The 21,601-nt window shown below is 38.8% G+C and overlaps 2 protein-coding genes across 4 annotated transcripts in view; both read left to right on the top strand.

Annotated features, from left to right (window-relative positions):
• The first annotated feature begins 511 nt into the window (after window positions 1-511).
• On the top strand, window positions 512-16,439 carry clspn (claspin). 2 transcript variants are annotated; one of them, XM_089023234.1, is made up of 24 exons: window positions 512-736; window positions 1,430-1,547; window positions 1,724-2,106; window positions 2,875-3,024; window positions 3,114-3,176; window positions 3,257-3,329; window positions 4,753-4,855; window positions 4,929-5,458; window positions 5,543-5,731; window positions 7,079-7,233; window positions 7,346-7,509; window positions 8,583-8,632; window positions 8,730-8,929; window positions 9,080-9,602; window positions 9,695-9,728; window positions 11,024-11,102; window positions 11,205-11,344; window positions 11,963-12,124; window positions 12,235-12,356; window positions 12,445-12,575; window positions 13,585-13,705; window positions 14,780-14,847; window positions 14,987-15,148; window positions 16,143-16,439. In XM_089023234.1, exons 1-24 carry the CDS (start codon window positions 710-712, stop codon window positions 16,266-16,268), a joined length of 3,873 nt encoding a protein of 1,290 aa, XP_088879360.1. In that variant the 5' UTR covers window positions 512-709; the 3' UTR covers window positions 16,269-16,439. The 2 variants fall into 2 exon arrangements, with proteins under 2 accessions (XP_088879360.1, XP_088879361.1); XM_089023235.1 differs by having other exon boundaries at window positions 8,733-8,929.
• A 4,764-nt stretch (window positions 16,440-21,203) lies between these two features.
• Window positions 21,204-21,601, top strand: part of c19h1orf216 (chromosome 19 C1orf216 homolog) — a 3,347-nt gene continuing 2,949 nt past the window's right edge. The window contains exon 1 of one of the 2 annotated variants that reach the window (XM_089023441.1): window positions 21,204-21,359. Coding sequence is in view for 1 of the 2 variants with exons in the window: in XM_089023440.1 (XP_088879566.1) it covers window positions 21,503-21,507 (5 nt within the window). In the remaining variant the exon portion in view is untranslated. The other variant, XM_089023440.1, reaches the window with a different exon arrangement.

Raw genomic sequence — 21,601 nt, forward strand, 5'->3', positions numbered from 1 at the left:
CCATTAGAATAAATGTCTTGTTTTTATCGTGATTTAACAATCCAAATACGTCTGCACAATGGAACACTACACGAGGATAATGCATTGGTAACAATGAGACGAGACACTAGGAAGTGACGTATGGAAGGACGGGGAGTCCCGTGGTGCATTCAATGTGCACTCAGTTTGTTTGAAAACCAATTTTGGGTGTAAAGGGATGCGTTTAAAAGCCACATTTTTTGTTCGAAAACCGAATTGATCTAGAGCCGACACGTTCGTAAACCGATGTGTGACCGTACCCGGTCTATTACACGATGTAATTCTTGCTGCTCGTACCAGATGAATAATGACTTTCCAAACGCCTTGATTCCAACTACCGAAAATGTCTCGAGACAAAATCACGCACGAATCCGGTTGTAGGCGGGACATATGTGTCCTAACAACCAATTGAAAATCAAAACGACACCGATTGACACCTCTCTGAGGAAAACTTTGGTCCAGCTGTCACGGCGCGCGAAAGATAAAAAATTGTGTTGCGAGAACAGGCGGGAGGACGATTGGTAACCGAGCTAAAGGCGTTTTCCTTGAACACAAATGTTTGAATCATCCGCCGTCCTTCAGGCATGAACTTTTTTGGATGCTTTTTGACGCTGCCACGATCAGACGAGACTTTTGATTTCTCGCCGTTGGTTTCTTTGTGACAAGCGTCTCTTAGTAAGCGTGCAACGAGATGAGCCTGGTCCTTTCTCAACAACAGGTGAGAATATACGTTTCACCAGAAAACATGTTCCCCTCGTGTGTCACAAGCTAAAATGTAATCATTCCCTTTGTGCGATCAACATTTCTTTGCTATTGTTAGCTTCAGCTAGTTAGCGAGTTAGGCGATTTTTTTCGCAGCTAGCTACTTGTAGATGGCATCGGCCTCTCCCTTCGTCGTCTTGGTTGAACAATGTTACATAGTGCAGGATTTATATTGAATTTAGTTGAATAAATGTATCTATTCATTTAGTTAGCCATATTAAATATTGCCCAAGATAAACATTAAGTTGAACAAAGAGGTATCGTTGGTTGGAGACATAACGATAGCAACGGCGATTTAATTCTAATGTGACTAATATTCCCCAACCCAAAAACAAAATGGACGCGTAAAATAAGTTTTCAACTTGAAGCTTTCAACTTCATGATACGAGGCCATCGCCAGCGAACCTATGTGCTCATTGTTTGGCTTGCTACAAGGCGCCACTCATGTCCTCAAATAATCTTAAAGCTGTAGCTGAGAGAATCCTTCTTAACTCGCTAAATTGTGCTTTATGGTGTACGTTGGACCTCCATTCTGCTCCCTTCATTATGTTAAAAAAATGAGTTCGACACCAAGCAATACTTAACATTGTGTATTTGAAGAGTGTGCAACATGTGAATACTATTTTCTTTTTCATTGATTTCTACTCAGGCTGAAGGTCTTCCGTCCGTGTCCCCCTTGGTAACCGACAGCGATTCAGATAGTGGAATGGGCTCTCCACCAGAGGAAATTGTGCCAGAGAGAACAAAAAACAGAGAAGAGCATCCAGGTGAAGTTGCACAATAGAGGTTTAACGAGCCGTAAATGAGTCAAATGATTCTGTGATTGAAGACCCTGAACGTCTCAAAAAAGACTGTTATGTAGATTGGCTTTATTGGCCATTGATCTGTAAGGCTTTCATCATGAATGATGAGTGAGCATTGTTTGTCCCTGTTGTATTTACAGACTCTGATGAGGAAGAAGACATTCAAGTTCGCCGGAAGCCTCGTCATAATGCCATCAGAGACAGCGACAGTGAGGAGGAGGAGGAGGAGGCTACTAGGGCAGATGCATTCATGTCTCCTACGTGTGAAGAGGAGACAGAAATAGATAAGAAACAAAAGGTTGAAAAGAGCAGGAGAAGAATCTCTTCTCCTCCTGTGGATGACAAAGACAGCGAGCCCGAGCAAAAACTGGATGAGCATAGGCAGAAGATGAAGAAGGATGCCAAAACAAGTAAAGATCCCAAAAAAAGGGAGAGGAGCCAAAGGCGAAGAGACAAAAAGGAGAAGCATACTAAAATGGTTGAAAAATTGAAGACGAAAGAGAGATTCCCTGATTTGGAAGAAGTGAGTTCTCTCTTTAACTCTTTCGGTTTCCTAAAAGCAACATTTTGCGCAATCCCACTTAAAAAAAAAGAAGAAAGAACTTCCCTAACAATCTGTACAGAGAGGAAATATTTCTTTGGATGTTAGATTACATTAGATGAGCCTTTATTTGTTTCACAGTGGAGAAGTTTACATTTTACATCAGCAAAAACAAAATACAGGAGCTGCTGTAAAGGCAGCCACTCTTGCGGCGCCATCTTGAAATCAAAAATTAAATAACAAATAATGTGACACATCACAAAATCATCTGCACTTTCTGCACCCTCTGTTGTATGATGCAATTCTAGATGAAAGAGGAGAGAATCAAAGCCTCATTTTCACCAATGGATCAGGGACGTTATGGTGGAATGTGCACGTCTGCTACCAGATAAAATGTTGAAAGCAAACACGAAGCTTTAGCATCCATTGACGAAAAACAGATTGTGTCACATCTCCTGTTTGATGTAAATCCGCTTCAATTCCAAGCCGCGACAATTCCACATATGCATCATTGCTAAGCGCTAATAAGTTGGAATGTGTACGTCTGCCACAGGCTACGTTAAGAAAGCGCTAAGAAAGCGAACACCAAGCTGTAGCATCCATTGACGAAAAGAGATTTGTCTCACATCTACCGTCCCACGTAAATCCGCTTCAATTCCAAGCCGCGACCCCACATCCGGCGCTCTGCACTAATGCTCTTCTCATCTCGGGTTGCATCACATTGATAATGACCACCTTCTTTTCGTGCAGGGTACGCCTCCCCCCAGTGCCCCGAATGACAGCGGCTGCCTGTTGGCTGACACGGATCTCTTTGACGCCGGCATAGATGACGAACTCGAGGAGGAAGAGTCACTTGATTCCATTCGAGCAGCTTTCAAACAAAAGATGAAAAAGCAAAGGGTATGTTGAATTGAACATTTTGGTCAAGATTTCAATCGATTCATATTTTGGCCTTCACGTGGTTATTTTTTTTCCAAATATAAATCCAGGAATCTGTCCCGGATGAAGAAGAGGTTAGCGATAAAGATGAAATGCAAAAGCCCCAGCGTGTAGTAAGTCGTGCGAATCACTCTGAAATCCTAAATGTAATCAAGACAAATTTCAGAGTGGGATTTCTTTTGCTGCCCATTAGGAGAGAAAAGCCGCACGTGCAAGTAAAGAGGCAATGAAGCAGCTCCACAGTGAGTCTCAGAGGCTTGTCCGAGGTCAGTTTACACACACACACACACACACACACACACACACACACACACACACACACACACACACACACACACACACACACACACACACACACACACACACACACACACAAATTCACCTTACGACCGTTTGAAACGTATCTTGTTCGTAAGTTGAGGAGCATCTGTACTTCTATGGGGGGAGAAATGGCCAGACTCCTGTCTGAAAAGGATAGTATTGTACTATGTGGTGTCAAAGTACAGATACTCCCCTACTTATGAACATTCGAGTTGCGAACAACGGTACATACGAAGGTTTTTGTAGTAACATATGTAGTATTTTCTACAGTTGTACATGTACGTATTTTTATACAGTATATATTTTACGAAATGTTTATTTTTCCATACAAACCAATACAAGTTACTTATACAAGCCTTAAACATACTTATATAAACATTAAACATACTTATATAAGCCTTAAACATACATTGCATACAAAATACAGCACTGAAGCAACTTACGAACAAATTCACCTTATGAACGACCGTTTGGCACGGATCTTGTTCGTAAGTTGGGGAGCATCTGTACTTCTATGGGGGGAAATAGCCAAATCCCTGTCTGAAAATGATAGCATTGCACGATGTGGTGTCAATGTACAAACACTCCCCAACTTGCGAACATTCAAGTTGCGAATAACGGTACATAAGAACGTTTTTGTAATAACATATGTAGTATTCTCTCCAGTTGTACATGGACATATCTATTTTACTAAATGTTGATTTTTCAGTACAAACCATTACAAGCTACTTACACAGGCCTTAAACATACATTCGATACAAAATATAGCACTGAAGCAAATTCACCTTACGGACGACCTTTCGGAACGTATCTTGTTCGTATCTTGTGGAGCGTCTGTAAAACGGGATTGATTGTGTAGTCACTAAAGGAAATTGAAAACGTCTGTTTATTTTATGTATTAATGTTTATTTTATGTATGAATACATGATTTGACTTGAATTAAAATTGTATATACAGTAAAGTCTGGTTATATCGATATCGGTTATATCGATAGTACTGCTTATTATGATACCATTTCTATGAACGCAAGGAGAAAATTCACATGCCGCAGGATCGGATATATCGATAGTCCGGTTATATCGATATTTTTTCCAACTCTCGAGAATATCGATATAACGAGACTTTACTGTATATTAGAAAAATACATTTTAGTCAAATAATGTTTTTTTTTGCAATTTAGAAATATGCTCCAATGAATGTATTTTGGTTTATTTCAATCCGTTTTGTCCATGTATACTTAGGCAATGTAATTAAATCAGGCCCCATTTTTTTTAGAATTTGACCCCCTTTTCAGATACAAGGGGCTCTGCGGTATTTGTCATCAATTACCCCGATGCTTCAATTTTTGATTCTCTTTGTCTGATGTAGAGTCACAGCTTGGCTTGCCGTACCACATGCCAGAGCCAAAGACCATCAACCAGTTTTTTAAGAAGAGAGCCAGGCCGGAAGGACCTGCCATGGCATTGTTGAAGTAAATGCAAACTTGTTATGCCGTTAACTCATGAACGTTTTTTTTTGATAGTCTGTATTTATTTATTTTTTAGATCTCGACAGTATTCCCAAGTCATGTTGGAGAAACCAACATCACCGCCACCTCCCACCAACCCCGAAGCCCAACAGGCGCCCACAGATCAAAACTCCCTTCCTTCCGCTCCCGATGACACTTCCCCTCAACTCAAACCGTTACCCGAGCCGGCCGCGTCGTCGTCGCCTCAACAGGAGAACCCGATCCAAACCCGCGATGAGCTCTTCAAAGCCGACCGGGAATTCACTCCCATGCTTTATCTCTCGGAGTCTCTTTCAGCCGACGCGTCAATCAAACACATATCCGAAGAAGGGGAACAAACCGAAGCGCCGTCGAACATCCCGAAAGGAGAACCCGAACCAGCAGTTGGAGTTGACTTTCAGCCGCCATTTTTTACTGACCCCGTCAACGCAGAGCCTTTTGTCCGATTGCCAAAAATGGACAAATTAGCTCGACTAAAAGAGCTCGGATTGGACCCGCCTCCTGTTGCTAAATTATGCGCTAATGTCGGAGATTTTATCCTCCTGGATCCGGCGCCGCACAACCCAGGTCGGTCATGCTTTTTGAAACGAAACATGTCACAGTTAGCAAGCTTTGATAACTCAAATTTCGCATCGATATTTGTTCAATCAGGTGTCGAGGCGCTAAAGAAGCGCTACCTTCGTCACGTCCACGCTCCGGTCAGGCCGAAGGGAGAACATACGTTACAGCTCAACATCATCCGTAAAAACAGCACGGCGGCTGGCAAGGAGGAGTTATGCACCGAGTCGGTCAACGTCACCGTTAAAGACGGTCAAGAGGAACCTGCGCCAAGCAAACCCGGTAATAATAATAATACAGTTCATATATAAGCACCTTTCAAAACTCTCAAGGACACTTTACAGTCACAAGATAATTTTTCTGAGGGTGAGCAGCGGCAGCCACAGGCACTAGCGTTCACTCAACCCAGAAGTAACATAAAGTAAAAAAAACAACTAAATAACAAATATCTGTAATATGACAACACAAAGACAAAGTCATTCATTCTTCAGCACTTTCTGTACCCTCTTTGTGACATGAAGCAGATGTCTACTCTTGTCTCTGCAGTGGCCCAGTGAAGGAAAAAGGAATCACCACAAACAATAGTTTGCTGTTTTTGTGTACATGCAGTTTATAATAATAATAATAATAATACATTTCATTTGTAAGCACCTTTCAATACTCTCAAGGACACCTTTACAGTCACAAGATAATTTTTCTGAGGGTGAGCAGCGGCAGCCACAGGCACCAGTGTTCACTCAACCCGGAAGTAACATCAAGTTAAAAAAAACAACAACAACAACTAAATAAATAATATGACAACACAAAGACACAGAGTCATTCATTCTTCAGCACTTTCTGTACCCTCTTTGTGACATGAAGCAGATGTCTACTCTTGTCTCTGCAGAGGACCAGTGAAGGGAAAAATGAATCACCACAAACAATAGTTTGCTGTTTTTGTGTACATGCAGTTTATAATAATAATAATAATAATAATAATAATAATAATAATAATAATAATACATTTCATTTGTAAGCACCTTTCAAAACTCTCAAGGACACCTTTACAGTCACAAGATAATTTTTCTGAGGGTGAGCAGCGGCAGCCACAGGCACCAGTATTCACTCAACCCGGAAGTAACATCAAGTTAAAAAAAAAACAACAACAACTAAATAAATAATATGACAATACAAAGACACAGAGTCATTCATTCTTCAGCACTTTCTGTACCCTCTTTGTGACATGAAGCAGATGTCTACTCTTGTCTCTGCAGAGGACCAGTGAAGGGAAAAATGAATCACCACAAACAATAGTTTGCTGTTTTTGTGTACATGCAGTTTATAATAATAACAATAACAATAATAATAATTATAATAATAATACATTTCATTTATAAGCCCCTTTCAAAACTCTCAAGGTCACCTTACACTCGCATGATCGTTATTTCTGTGGGTGAGCAGTGGCAGCCACACGCGCCAGCTTTCACTCAATCCAGAAGTAACTCAAATAGATAGAAAGCTAGCTAGCTAATAGATACCTAGCTAGCTATCTAGCTAGAGATGATGATGATCTAGCTAGAGAAACCCGAATGTGGACATGGTCAAAATGACACGTTGTTCTTTTGACAAATAGTGGCTTCTTTTTCACAGGAGAGAAATTGTTGACCCTGAAACAGCGACTGCAGCTCGCCATGGCGCAGCGGAGGCAGGAGGAGCGGGTGCGTAAAGCCGAGTTGAATCGCCTTGATAATGAAGATTGCGGGGACGAAGAGGAGGAGGCCGAAATGACAGATGAGGACGAAGAGGTGGGCGTTTTTTTTTTTTGTTTTTTTTTACCTTATTATTATTATTATTATTATTATTATGTTTTTTTTTCCTTCTGCAAATTGACCACACTTCTGGTTTTATGCATCGCAGGGTTTAGATGAATTGTTGGGAGGCGATGACGATGGCAGCGCCGTGCAGAGTACCCGAAGTCTTTCCCCTTTGGCACTAAATTGCCCGTCAGTAACACCGGAGGACGTGATGAACACCGATGGAACTCTCATACTGTTCCCCGGCAACTCCTGCTCTCGTACTGGGTAAGTTGCGAATATTAATGTTGTTATTACTATTTGGATTATTATGATGATGATTATTATTGTTGGTATTATTATTAATATTAGTAGTAGGAATAGTAGTAGTATTTATGAGTATTAGTGTTATATTTTATATACTTATTGTTATTTTATTGTTATTGTTACTCTTTCCATATATAATAATAATAATAATAATAATAATAATAATAATAATAATAAAATAACAATCTAATAACACAAAATGTAATCTGAATAAAAGATAAACATTATATTGTTTATATATAGATACAGTAAAGTCTCGTTATATCGATAGTACTGCTTATTACGATACTATTTCGATGAACGCAAGGAGAAAATTTACATGCCGCAGGATCGGATATATCGATAGTCCGGTTATATCGATATTTTTTCCGACTCCCGAGAATATTGATATAACGAGACTTTAACTGTATTTGTGTGTGTGTGTGTGTGTGTGTGTGTGTGTGTGTGTGTGTGTGTGTTGTGTGTGTGTAAATTTTTTTTTTACTTATTATTTATTATTATTTTTGTTATTTTGTTATTATATATACTGTATAATAATAATAAATGTAATACTACTAATAAATAATGATATATATAACAGAATAACAATTTAATAATACTAAATATAATATAAATTTAATACATTTTATGTATGTGTATATATATTGTATATATATATATATAGATATAAAACAATAATAAATATAGTACTAATGATTATATATATATATATATATATATATATATATATATATATATATATATATATATATATATATATATTATTTTTTTACTTTTTATTATTTTTTACTTTACTCTATTATGTAATTATATATTATGTACTGTACATAATAATAATAATAAATGTGATACTAATATGATATATATGAATACAAATAATAAATAACAATATAATAATAACAATAATAATAATAATAATAAATATAATACTAATGATTTATGATCTATGATAATGACTTTATAATTTTATTTATGTATTTTATTATTTTTTTCCATCTCTACTGGTCACATTCAAATTTTATTTTCCCTTTAAGTGATGGTGTAAGGAGATTTGGAGCAGGACAATACAGTGCGAGTAAATTGGGTAAGCTGAATTTGATTTTCAAATTTATTACATTCCATTTTTTTTTTAATTTGAAACATTTTTTTAACCTTGAAACTAATGATGCCGTTGTCTCCAGAAGAGGAAGACTCGCTGTCCCTAATGAAAGACATGAGCCACAACAGCAGTTTCGAACTTGCCGGATCCATGATCACTTCCTATCAACCGATCAATCATCAACGTACAGCGAGGGCGCCTTGCAACTCCAACTCCAGCTCGCTGTTTCGTTCGCCGTCTCCGTGCTTCTTCAGGCCGAGCATCCTCAGCTCAGCTTCCAAGGTGAGGCGGCATATGCGATATTTTGCCAGGGATTTAAAAAAAAAAAGCTGTTTGAAAATGTTTCACGTCCAATTCTAAGATCACAATTTTTGGTTTCTACCCTGCTTGTGACGTGAGATGTTTTTTCACCATCTGCTGACTTTCTGACAGAGCTCCGGAAAACACTCCGAGCCTTCACTGTGCCTCCCAGTTGAAGACTCCCAAGATTTGTACGCCCCTCCTTCCCCGATGGACTCTGAGCGCCACGGTGAAGCCTCCAGACCCGGCGGTCTGGGCGTCGGAGATTCTCAAGGTGGCTTCTCTCTGGAGGACGATCCCCATTCCCAGTTACTGGATGCAGATGGCTTCCTGAACGTGGGTCCGCGTCCCGGCGACGTCCACTCCCACAAGAGAAAATTAGTTTTGGACAACCTGGATGAAAACGCAATGGATGCCAACATGGGGGAACTATTAGGAATGTGCTCGGGTGTTTTCGGGACGGCGCCTAGCGTTGAAGAGCAGCCCGCCGTCGGTGAAACTCAAACGGAAGAACTTCTCGGGTTATGCTCGGGCGTTTTTCCAACTACGCAGGCCGGAGAAAAGTCATTGGGTGGTGAAAACAAGGAGAATGAAGACATTGAAAACGGCATGGATGAACTTCGTGGACTTTGTTCGGGAAAATTTCCCAGCTCAGGTATTTTCATTTTTATATCAAAACTATTCCTCCACTTATATTATTAGCATCCAAGCACTTGTTAACACTTCCTGTTTTGTTTTACCTTTTAGGTTATTCCAACATGAGTTCACCAGCACAAAACAGGTATTATCATTATTATTTTTGTATAATAACAATAATAATAATAATACATTTCATTTCTAAGCGCCTTTCAAAACTGTCAAGGTCACTTTACAGTCACAGGATCAGTTTTTTTGCGGGTAAGCAGCGGCAGCCACATGCGCCAGCGTTCACCCAACCCAGAAGTAACTCATACAGATAGCTAGCTAGCTAATAGATAGCTAACTAGCTAGATAGCCATATAACTAATAAATTGCCAGCTAAATCGCTAGCTAGCCAGATAGCTAATAGATAGCAAATACAGGTAACATCCGAGTTACGACCGGGTTCCGTTCCGATAAAATGGTCGTAAGTCAAACGGTGATAAATCGAAATGCATTCGAAATGGCTGACGCAAGGTTTATACGACAGGATAGTATACGATATCAATCTGTTGTTTTCAAAAGAACATTTTCTATTGAATACTATTATATACGAAAATGTTGACAGTTGAGTACAATCATTAGTTCATGTAGATTCCGTAAAATAAAATAAAGTAAAATAAAATAATAATACATTTTATTTCAAGCACGTTTCAAAGCTCATAAGGACACTTTACAGTCACAGACAAGCATATTTATTTTACCCTATTTTGTCGACATCTGTGTAAGCTCTCAGTCGTACAGGAGTGGTCCATCGATGAAAAGGTTTCTTCGGCCGTCATCTGTACTTCTTTAAAGGTGTCGGACATTTCAATTCTCATCCGAAAAGCTTCGCCAGCGAACTAAAATTTTTGCTGGTATCTCTGGCCCTATATACAGGTACCATCCGACTAACGACCGGGTTCCCTTCCGACTAACTGGTTGTAAGTCAAAGTGGTTGCAAGTCAAAAATGGTTGTAAGTCGAAATCCATTCAAAATGTTTAATAGAGTCTCTGTGTTATAAATGACCTGTATATAGGGCCATAGTCGCCAGCAAAAATTTTAGTTCGCTGACGAAGCTTTTCGGATGAGAAGCGAAACTGGTGAATGGATTTCAACTTACGACCATATTTTTACTTACGACCGGTTGGTCGGAACGGAACCCGTCGGATTTTACCTGTATCTAGGGCCAGAGCTCCCAGCAAAAATGTTAGTTCGCTGACGAAGCTTTTTGGATGAGTAATCAAACGTCCGACACCTTCAAAGAAGTACAGATGACGGCTAAAGAAACCTTTTCATCGATGTCGACTATGAACCCCTTTCAGAGACAGCAGTTACTACAGTGGGCAGATGATCATTTTATAAGACTTATGTGTGGAAATTTAAAATCGTAACAGGTTTTTTTTTTCACTTGGCAGGATGAAAACACTTCAGGATGAGAAAGAGGAAGAGGGCGTGGATGAAGAGGCCTGCGAATTTCGGCTTCTTTCAGACGTGGTATGTAAAAAGGGCACGTTTATCCCACACCCCCCAAAAAAGGGGCAAAAGAATCACTGGTATTGCTTGAAATTCCACCCAAATTTGAATTGGTCATTCCAGGAAGACGAAGACGACGATGGTGATGAGGATGAGGAAACGGATCCTGACGAAGAAGAAGAAGAAGAAGACAATCATGAGATAGAAGAGGAGGAGCTGAATGGAGTGTTTGCACCCGATCTTGCGAAGAAAAAGAAGAAAATGTAAGTGGAGAGAAATCAAGCGCTTTGTGAAAAAAAATGCTACTTTACTTACAGTGGGAATTTTTTCAACATGTAGCACATATAACCAATCATCTTCTTCTCCTTTGAGATATATTCAATATATATTATATTCTATTATATTGAGGAGAAAAGAGCATCAGCGCATAGCAATGATGCATATGTGGAATTGTCGCGGCTTGGAATTGAAGCAGATTTACGTCAAACAGGAGATGTGAGACAATCTATTTTTCGTCAATGGATGCTACAGCTTTGTGTTTTGCTTTCAACATTTTATCTGGTAGCACACGTGCACATTTCACCATGACGTCCCTGATCCACTGGTGAAAAGGACACTTTGATCCTCTCCGCTTTCACCTAGAACTGCTTCATACAACAAAGAAGGGTGCAGAAAAGTGCTTAAGATTGAATGAGTTTGCCTTTTTGTTGTCATATTAGTTGTTATTTTGTTATTTTGACTTCAAGATGGCGCCGCAAGAGTGGCTGCCTTTACAGAAGCTCCTGTATTTTGTTTTTTCTACTTCTTACTTTCCTTTACTTTTACTTTAATCACTTTCTTGCTGTGAAATGTAAATTTCTCTACTGGCTAATCCAATCAAGGCGCTTGACCGACTACGTCGACTCGGAAGCTGAACTGTCAGGAAGCGACGAGGGCAGCGGCGATGAAGATGATGACGGAGGGAGCGAATATGAGGAAGAGGAGCTCCTGGAGGAGCTTCCTTCCGATGAAGAGCTGCATCGCCAAGTTAATAAAATTCACATGTGGGTAAAATCTTTTCCGTTTTGACTCCTGCGTGCGTTATACAAAACCCAAATTCAAATATGGAACCGTCCAGTGAAATCGTTGCGTTAAAGTTGACGTATCCTGACAGGAAGCAGATTATGGATGATGACAAGCGACGCTTGCGGCTATACCAGGAACGCTACCTGGCGGATGGCGACTTGCATTCTGACGGCCCAGGAAGAGCTCGCCGCTTCCGTTGGAAAAATCTCGGTTTGTTACAGAAAGGGAGCGAATGGGATTTTGCAAGGCTTCTTTCTGATTTTTTTTTTTCATATCGCTGACCGTCAATCCCTTGCAGATGATGCCTTCGACACAGACAGAACCGGAGTGGAGGGTGAGGAGGAGCACGAAGATGACGACGACATGGATCAGATTGAGATCCAGAGGAGGAAGGAGAGACTGGAGAGGGAACAGTGGCTCAGAGAGCAGGTAGGCTGCGAAAAAAATGTATTGATCGATGAATTAATCGATGAACTCATTCACTGTCAGACGTGCAGAAAATGTGTCCGCTCCAGCGCCAGGGTTTTTGTCATTGTCACTCAAATTCCAGGACCCACATAACATTGAGTTTTAGGACTACATAAACATTCAATGCAGCATAAAAATGAACATTGGACTCTTCTTTCATCTGAAAAAAGTAAATTCCTCAATTATATGGGTCTAGAGTTATATGAGCTTGAAGTGAAGGCGGCTGTCCAAAATACAATGCAATACATACATATTGGTTGAAATAGAATCATAATAATAATACATTTCATTTATAAGCGCCTTTCAAAACTCTCAAGGTCACTTTACAGTCGCAGGATCGATTTTTCTGTGGGTGAGCAGCGGCAGCCACACGCGCCAGCTTTCACTCAACCCGGAAGTAACTCAAACTAGATAGAAAGCTAGCTAGCTAATAGATAGACAGTTAGCTAGATAGCCATATAGCTAATAAATAGCCAGCTATATAGCTAGCTAGCCAGATAGCTATAAGCGTATGTGCGCTGCAAGGTTATTGTACTTCTGAAATATATATTTTTAAACTCATTCACTGCCATTCATGAATTTGGTAATTGAAAAAATGTGACATAGATCGGCATTCCCGAATTTGTTCGGGTTTTGTGTTTTCATGCTTGGTTGCCGATAAAGCGCTGGCTATGGCCTCTTGCAATGTTTTTTTTTTTTTTTCTTTTCCAAAAGGGGGTGACATTTTTCTTTTTTATATAGCTGGAGCTGGATCAAAACATTAACATGGGAAAAAAAGGGAAATTTAAGGGGAAAACATTGCCAGAGGTCTGACCAGCACCCAAGCATGAAAAACCAAACTCGAACAAATTCGGGAATGGTGCTGTCATATTTTTCAATTCCTGAATAAATTCGTGAATGGTAGTGAATGAGTTCATTAAATACTGCTGCTGAGAATATTTCCATGCAGTGATGCTTGTTATCTCTTCAGTCCCAACAGAAAGCCAAGAAAGCGACTGATTTGGAAGAGGATGACGACGAGATTGGCGAAGAAGATAGTCAGTTCCTCAAGTTGGCCAAGAAGGTGACTGCCAAGACTCTGCAGAAGAAAGGTCCGTTTGCTCCCCAGCCTCGTATTCTCAATTACAAAGTCACAAGCAGAGTATATAGATGAAAATATAATGGTATTCTTTTTTGGGGGGGCTTAATGAGAACAAATAAAAATAATAATACAACCACACACCCACTTTTGTCACTTTCTAGGACACGCCCCTTAAAGGCACTCATCTGTATCCATTTTTTTTAACTCATTCACTGCCATTCCCGAATTGGAAAGCAGGTTCCAGTTTTGGTTTTTCTTACGGAGGGGTGCTGATAAAGCGCTCGCCAGACCTCTGATGATGGTTTTTCCCTTCCACGACGGGGCAGCATTTTCCTTTTGTATAGATCAGATAACTCCAGACCCATATAACTTAGGAATTAACTCTTTTTTTTCCTGATGAAAGAAGAGAGTCTAAGGTTTCTTAAGATGCATTGAATGTTTATGTAGTCCTAAAACTCAATATTCCCTGGGTCCTGGAATTTGAGTGACAAAAACCCTGGCACTGGAGAGTGGATACTTTTTTTGCATGCCTGGCAGTGAATGAGTTAATACAGTGTTCTTTTTATTTATTTGAGACTGTGGAATTGTAGCATATCCAGCTAGCTAATTGCTATCTAGCTGGCTAGCTATCTATCTATTAGCTATCTAGCTGATTTGTCACAGATAACAAGGAGACAGAATGAACTTAACACAACTAGCTAGCTCTCTAGCTGGCTAGCTATTAGCCATCTATTAGCTATCTATGAGCTATCTATTAGATCGCTAGCTTTCTATTTATTCGAGTTACTTCCGGTTTGAGTGAACGCTGGCGCGTGTGGCTGCCGCTGCTTACCCACAAAAAAAAAAATATCCCTTGACTGTAAAGTGACCTTGAGAGTTTTGAAAGGCGCTTATAAATACAATGTATTATTATTACCCTCTCCCTTGTCTATGGGAAATTTGATTGACTAGCAAACGTGCAATATAGCCTATAATGTAGCCTGTGTACTAATGTTTGCAGAATCCTAAACATGAATCTAATGTCTTGAAGATCCAAATTCAGACTTTAAAACGTGTTATTTTATTTTTTCATTGTGATTTTTAGAGCTTCCTGTAGCGCCTCCGCCTCTAAAGTCATCGTCAACCCTCAATCCCTTTCTTCAATCCTCACAGGTGAGTCAATAGACCGATCATTTTCTTAATCTATAAGAACTATTTCATGATATGCGTTTTGAGGTGCGCTGTATATTATCGTTTATGTTTAATGTCAGATTTTTTTTTTCTGTGTTTGTGTGTGTGTGTATCTGTGAAGGTGAAAAGAGGCTCCTTGTTAAGTCAGCCCAAGGCCGTCCTTCAGAAATTGGCATCCATAACCGAAGGAAATCCACTGGCACCCAGGAACAGTCGTGCCTTCCTCTTTCAGACATTGTCTCCGGAGAAAGACGACTCAAACCGGGAAGCGTCTCAGAATCATGTGAGTAGACAAATAAGCACGCTTGGTAGTGATGTGTCGTTTGCGAACGAACTGGCTCTTAGGAGGGAGCCGATTATAGGAGCCGACTCACCCCCTTCGGTTAAAGCCGCACCTGATTGGTCAATTCCGTTGTAGAAGACACAAACACACACACACAGGAATACAGTGATACCTTGGCTTACAAACTCAATTGGTTCCCAGAGTGTGTAAGGCGAAAAGTATGTATCCTAAAAATTAATTTCCCATAGGAAACCATTAAAATGAGAATAATCCGTTCTCAGGTCCCCATAAAACATAATTTTCTACTTTCTAATTTTCTAAGCCTTAAAAATACGCAAAATATACCTTATTTCATGTATAATAAATGTGCTATGGTATTATAATTAAAGAAATAAACTGTACTTTATTTAAAATCATTTTATTTACCTTTAGCCATTAATGACCATCACGGTCATTAATGGCTTGATTGAACGGAGTGGCCACTTTCATCAGAATTAAACACTTGATGAGGAACGTATCCTTCTTGTTTCACCATCTTGATGTATGATCCCTTGGATGTGTCATGTGCTTTTATTTTGTTTGTTTCACAACTTGGTGCAGACAAAAGAAAGTTGGAAACGAGTTTTGGAATGATTAAAAAATAATAATTAAAAAAAAATGAAGCTAAACCACCCGCAGTGTACATGTGGTCGCGTGGAAATTCAACAAAGTGAAAAGGTTTATATTTAGGATTGCCGTTCAATCAATGCGATTCACAAAATGGGAGCGTCACGTGACTTTTACACGACACCATTTTTATTCGTGTCGTATGAAAGAAATCTAAATGGAAAAATTGGACATAGGAATCTAGAAAAAAACTCGAGCAATTTACATTTCGCCACGAGGCGGCGCCAAAGTCCACATTTTCGACAAGCAGGCAAGCCCCATCAATATGATCGATTTTGGAGATTTTTCAACAAATGTAGAGACGGACTTGCGTTTTTTTATTCAACAGATTACAAAGAGGAGAGGCAGCACGGGAACAACCAACCCGGCAGCCAAGAGGATCTGCAGGCAAAATACATCTACCGAGCACATTAAGGGACCCCAGCGAAGTATTTTCAGCTTTTTGGACCACTGAATTCAAAAATAGCCTGATGCATTTTTAAAACAGGAGTCAAATTCGATTTTTAAATTCACAATGTGTTAAATTGATGTCAACTAATTTTATGATTGATTTTTTTTTCTTGTGTACAAAGAGGCTGTTTTTAAGTATAAATTGTTGTATTGTATAATGTATTTCAAATGTAAATAAAATTTCTATTTTAAGACATTTGTGGAAATGTTGTCTATGTTGAATCGTTTCACAGATCCGCTTTCTATTTTGAATTTAAGGATAAGGTGGAATAATTGAAAAGAAACAAACGCAGTAGCACCCAAGGGTGTTTTTTTTTCTTTTCTATGTGCCATGCAACATTCACTTTATTCATGTGGGATGAAAGTGTAATTATACAGTGAGACCTCAATTTACGAACTTAATTGGTTCGCAGACAGAGTGTAAGGTGAAAAGTGTGTATCTAAAAAAAAACACTCCCATAGGAAACCATTAAAATGGGAATAATCCGTTCCCGGGTTTCCATAAAATATACTTTTCAACTAAATAAGCCTTAAAACTATACACAACATACCTTATTCTATGTATAATAAAGGTGCTATTGTATTGTAATGAAAGAAATACACTGCATTGTATCAAAGTCACTTTATTTACATTTGTGATGGCTTGATGGAATGGCGTTGGAGGTCGAAGGTCAAAGGGAATTGCTGTTTGGAAAGAGGCGCATTACATGAGGACTGTAATTAAAGAAGTAAACTGCTGTAAAATAAAGTTTTATTTACCTTTTTGATGGTCGTTGATGGCACTCCGCCAGCCGTGGTGGGTGTGTATGATGAAAATAGTCCTTATTATAAGGTTTAATTTTCAGAAATTTGACGTTTGTAAGACGAAAAGTTTGTAAAATAAGGTGTTTGTAAGTTGAGGTCTCACTATACTTCAAAACAAGCCATGTAAGGATCTCATTTTTTAGCACATCCAGGCTAATTTGGCTCATTTTCTAACAGTTCTGGCTCTCTTTCTGCTTCTCTAGGTCTGTTTTTCACGCTTCTTTTATGTTCATCTCTTCTCCGCACTGGCGATCTGACAGTATGGCCCACGGGTGCTGGCCGCCTTCGGCCGCTTGTCACAGCCCGAGACCTCTACTGGAACAGATGTGAAGTTCGACGCGGAGGGAAGTGGGTCACGCACGGTGCTGCAGGGCGGCTACGGGAGCATTAAAAAAAAAAATAGGCATCATCCACAAGGTAAGTTTGGCTCCTTTTTTCTTATAAAGCGTTAGTGTGAACATTTAGAGGCCTCAATTCCGCTGATATCGCTCTCTGTTTTGTAACTTTAAAAAAAAAAGAGTGAGATGGAAAGAGTGATGATTTTGCGTGTGACGAAAGCCTGGGGCGTTTGGCTTGTGTTTGATGTATTTTTTATGGGCTTAGGCTACTGGTGTACGATAGAGAGGAGGAGGAGGGAGATGGAGATGCCTGGAGCTGGTAGATTTGAATGTGGATGTTGTTAAAGGAGAAGCAAGAAGGGATGGAAATGCGTGAGTCAGTGTGTGTGTTTGTATGACTAGTCTTGTGAGGACCACTAACATTTTATACCAGATGTAGTGAGGACATTTTTGACAAGTGAGGACCTTTTAGTTCTTCATTCTAAATGCTTCTAGAGGGTCTATATATGCGTCTGTTAACGTTTCAGATAGGTCCTCAAAAATTCACCCAAAATGACTTTTGCTGCGTATTTTCATTTCACTTGGATATACACACTTTTTACTCACTGTGTGTGTTTATGTGCATGTGTGTCTGTGTGGTTAATGAGAGGAAAAAGTTCATACCACAAAAAGTAAAATGATATTTTAATCACATTTACTACAGGGGTGAGGACTTTGAATGTACCCATTCAGAAACCTCACTCCTGCTGTTATTTCAGTTTCAAGTCTACTTGTTATTTCTTTGTTTTTAAAGAAATTGAAGTGGGAAATGGGGTGACATTTAGTGTTCAAATCGAACACCAGTTCTTAAAATTATTAGCAACGGTGGTCCTCACTCCTTATCTGGAGTTATCCAGACCTCACAAAACCCTTGAAACAGGTGTGTGTGTGTGTGTGTGTGTGTGTGTGTGTGTGTGTGTGTGTGTGTGTGTGTGTGTGTGTGTGTGTGTGTGTGTGTGTGTGTGTGTGTGTGTGTGTGTGTGTGTGTGTGTGTGTGTGTGTGTGTGTGTGTGTGCGTGCGTGCGCGTGCGCGTGTGTGTGTGAGTGAGTGAGAGAGAGAGAGAGTCGTGCGAGCGAGCGGGTGGAAGAAGAGGGGATGAGTTTTTCCGCCGCCAGCGACGATACGTCAAGGGGGACTTGAGCGGAGAGGAGAGACATTGAACACTTGTTAAGTCTCTCTGATGTTGCCTCTTGATACCGCAGACATACTTATGCAACCCCCCCATGTCTCATTTACAAAAAATAAATAAAAATACTTTAGCTCATGTTTTTGTATCTAAGATCGGTAACAAGAAAATGATCGAATGGATTACAGTTGCATTGTGTGTAGCATTAAAAGACAACCGACGCCTCCATAATTTGTAAAATCACTTCAGATGACTTCTACTGAGCGTATTTTACAAAGATTCCACGGCATATAGCTATATTTTACGTTTTAGGACTGAATATTCAGGAAGTCTTGTTTTGTTTTCTTGTTGATGACGATGCCTGATGTGACGTCACTGAAGGAACGCCCCTGACCAAGAAAGCGACACGCAATGCATTTTGGGTACCTTGTTTGGCCTGAAAGCTTCGTGTTGATGGCGAAATTAGAAGGAAAACATAAATAATGCAATGGTGCAATTTAGTCGATAATATACAGTAAAGTCTCGTTATATCGATATCGGATATATCGATAGTCCCGGTTATACCGATACTATTTCTATGCACGCACGGAGAAAATTACATGCAAACAGGGTCGGATATATCGATAGTCCCGGTTATATCGATATTTTTTCGGACTCCTTTGAATATCGATATAACGAGACTTTACTGTATGTAAAAAAAATAAACATTTATAAAGCAGTCCAGATGGACGTACTTATTTTCTTTTGATGAATCCTTCAATTTTATAAAACAAGAAAGAGGATGGATACAACATAACCTACTGGGATTTTGTTCTTATTTAAGCCTTAATGTGTTTGCATAATTTTGAATCATCAGACCAAAAATGGCTTAACTCGAGACTCGCATTGTGCTTATTTTGTACGATTCTGCATTTCCTGGGGACATTGATGAACTTGATGGGCCTCTTGATGTGATTGTATAACTTATCATGTGGCTATTTAAGTAGACAAGCAATATGGTGAAGCAAAGAATTTTTGGAATGCCTGATGAATAAGTGCGGTTGCCCACTTTAAATAAAATAGCAGTTTTTTTTTAATATTGTGGATTTTATTGAGTAAAATCTGTCATGTCTGATCCCCAAACAAACCATAGTTTAGTTTTTGCTTGATCAAACGTCAACCATCTGTTGTAGGTTTTGTAACTGGATGAACATTTTGCGTGTCTTCAATCATGGAGATGATGGTGTAGAAACTGCAAGGTAAGAACATAGATTGTTGGAACACCTAATTCATCCATTAATAAATATTTTCCTTTCGGCTTTTCTCTTCAGGGGTCGTCGCCACAGCAAATCAGTGTCCTCCATCTTCAGAGGTTTGATTCACATGTTCAATAAATAAATAAATAGCTAGCTAACTCGCTAGATAGATAAATAAGTAGGTAAGCAGATAGATAGATAGATAGATAGATAGATAGATAGATAGATAGATAGATAGATAGATAGACAATAAGTAATGAATGCATTTGAAAATAGATAACCAAATAAACAATAAAGAAATAAAATGTAAATAAGATAACAACAATAAATAAATATAAATAAACTATAAATAAATATATCAATAAATAAATTGATGTAAAAATAGATAAATACATGAATTTAAAATGATATAATTAAATGAGCAACAAATAAATAATGAATACATTTAAAAATAGCTAACCAAATAAACAATAGTACAAAAAAGTACACATAAAGATAAATAAATAATATTTAAATTGGATCACTAAATAAACCAAAAATAAATGTAAATAAACAGTAAATACATAGATTGACAAATAAATGGATGAAAAAAATAGATCAATAAATAAATTTGAAATCTTATAACAAACAATAAATAAATAACTAGATAAGTGAATATATAAATAGCCAAATAAATAAAAAATGATATAACTAAATAAATAAATGTACAAAAATAGATCACAAAAAAACAAATTAATGAATAAATAAATAGCTAAATAAATTTAACATGATATATATAACTCAACAAATAATAAACAACTAAATAAATACATTGAAAAATAAATAACTAAATAAATTTAAAATATATAACTAAATAAACAATAAATAGATAATTAATAAATAATGAATACATAAATAAACTGGACACTCGACAATTGTACTGTAAATATGGGTTGATGCAATACAGCTACATATATCAATATGCCTTTCTTGATACTTGCACTATGTACAGGTTTTTATGAAACGGTTTTGTACATTTATAGTATACAGTTTTATTTTACTATGCTTAGAATATCTTGTTTTCTATCCTTTCACCACCCCACCCTCTTTCAAATTGCTGCTGTGGACTGCAAATGTCCCCATTGTGGGACGAATAAAGGTTTTCTGATTCTGATTCTGAAATATCAAAAAATAGAGAAACAAATAAACCATAAATAAATACATTAATAAATAAATACATACACAAATAAATGGTCCAGATCTGAAGTGCGTACAACCGTGTGGTTTATATGATCAACAATGAGATAGAAAAAAAATGGCAGCATACAGAACAGTATATTTTTGCATCCAAGCAAAAAATGCTTTGTCACGCTCCCTTTATCAAATTATTTTCTGCCCCCCCCCCCTCCCATCGTAGTCCACCGCGTTTTATTTTTCCTGGAACCTCATGAGTCAGGAAGGAGGAGGGGGGGGTGAGAGAAGAGGAGGACCGACAACACCGCGTCGGAGGAGGAGGGAAAACGTTGGGAAAACCGCATCGTCTGTCCAGCCTCCCCAGCGAACCCGCACGAAGGTAAGAAATAAACCACAAGCGCATGCAAATGAGGCTGAAATATCAGTCAAGTGACTGCAGCGAGAAACAAACAGGAAAGGGAAAAGCGGCTTGTGTTGTTTTTATATCCAGGAAGGGCAAAAAGAGAGGAACGAACGCATGAGATGGGGTGAGTGTTACATAACCGCGCTGAAAGGGAAGACGCGTTTTTTGGATGCGTTTCGTTTCATTTCCGCGTTATCATGCTATTTATTTTATCACGA

Source organism: Hippocampus bargibanti, linkage group LG20, assembly GCF_051943395.1.
Source record: "Hippocampus bargibanti isolate YZ-2025 linkage group LG20, ASM5194339v1, whole genome shotgun sequence".
NCBI lineage: Eukaryota > Metazoa > Chordata > Actinopteri > Syngnathiformes > Syngnathidae > Hippocampus > Hippocampus bargibanti.

Bases quoted from the DNA above. Each gene is read 5' to 3' on its own strand.
- clspn (XM_089023234.1), top strand. From the start codon at position 710: ATGAGCCTGGTCCTTTCTCAACAACAG. The intron at 4,856-4,928 runs GTAAATGCAAAC...TTTATTTTTTAG, and splicing joins CCTGCCATGGCATTGTTGAA to ATCTCGACAGTATTCCCAAG. The intron at 5,732-7,078 runs GTAATAATAATA...TCTTTTTCACAG, and splicing joins ACCTGCGCCAAGCAAACCCG to GAGAGAAATTGTTGACCCTG.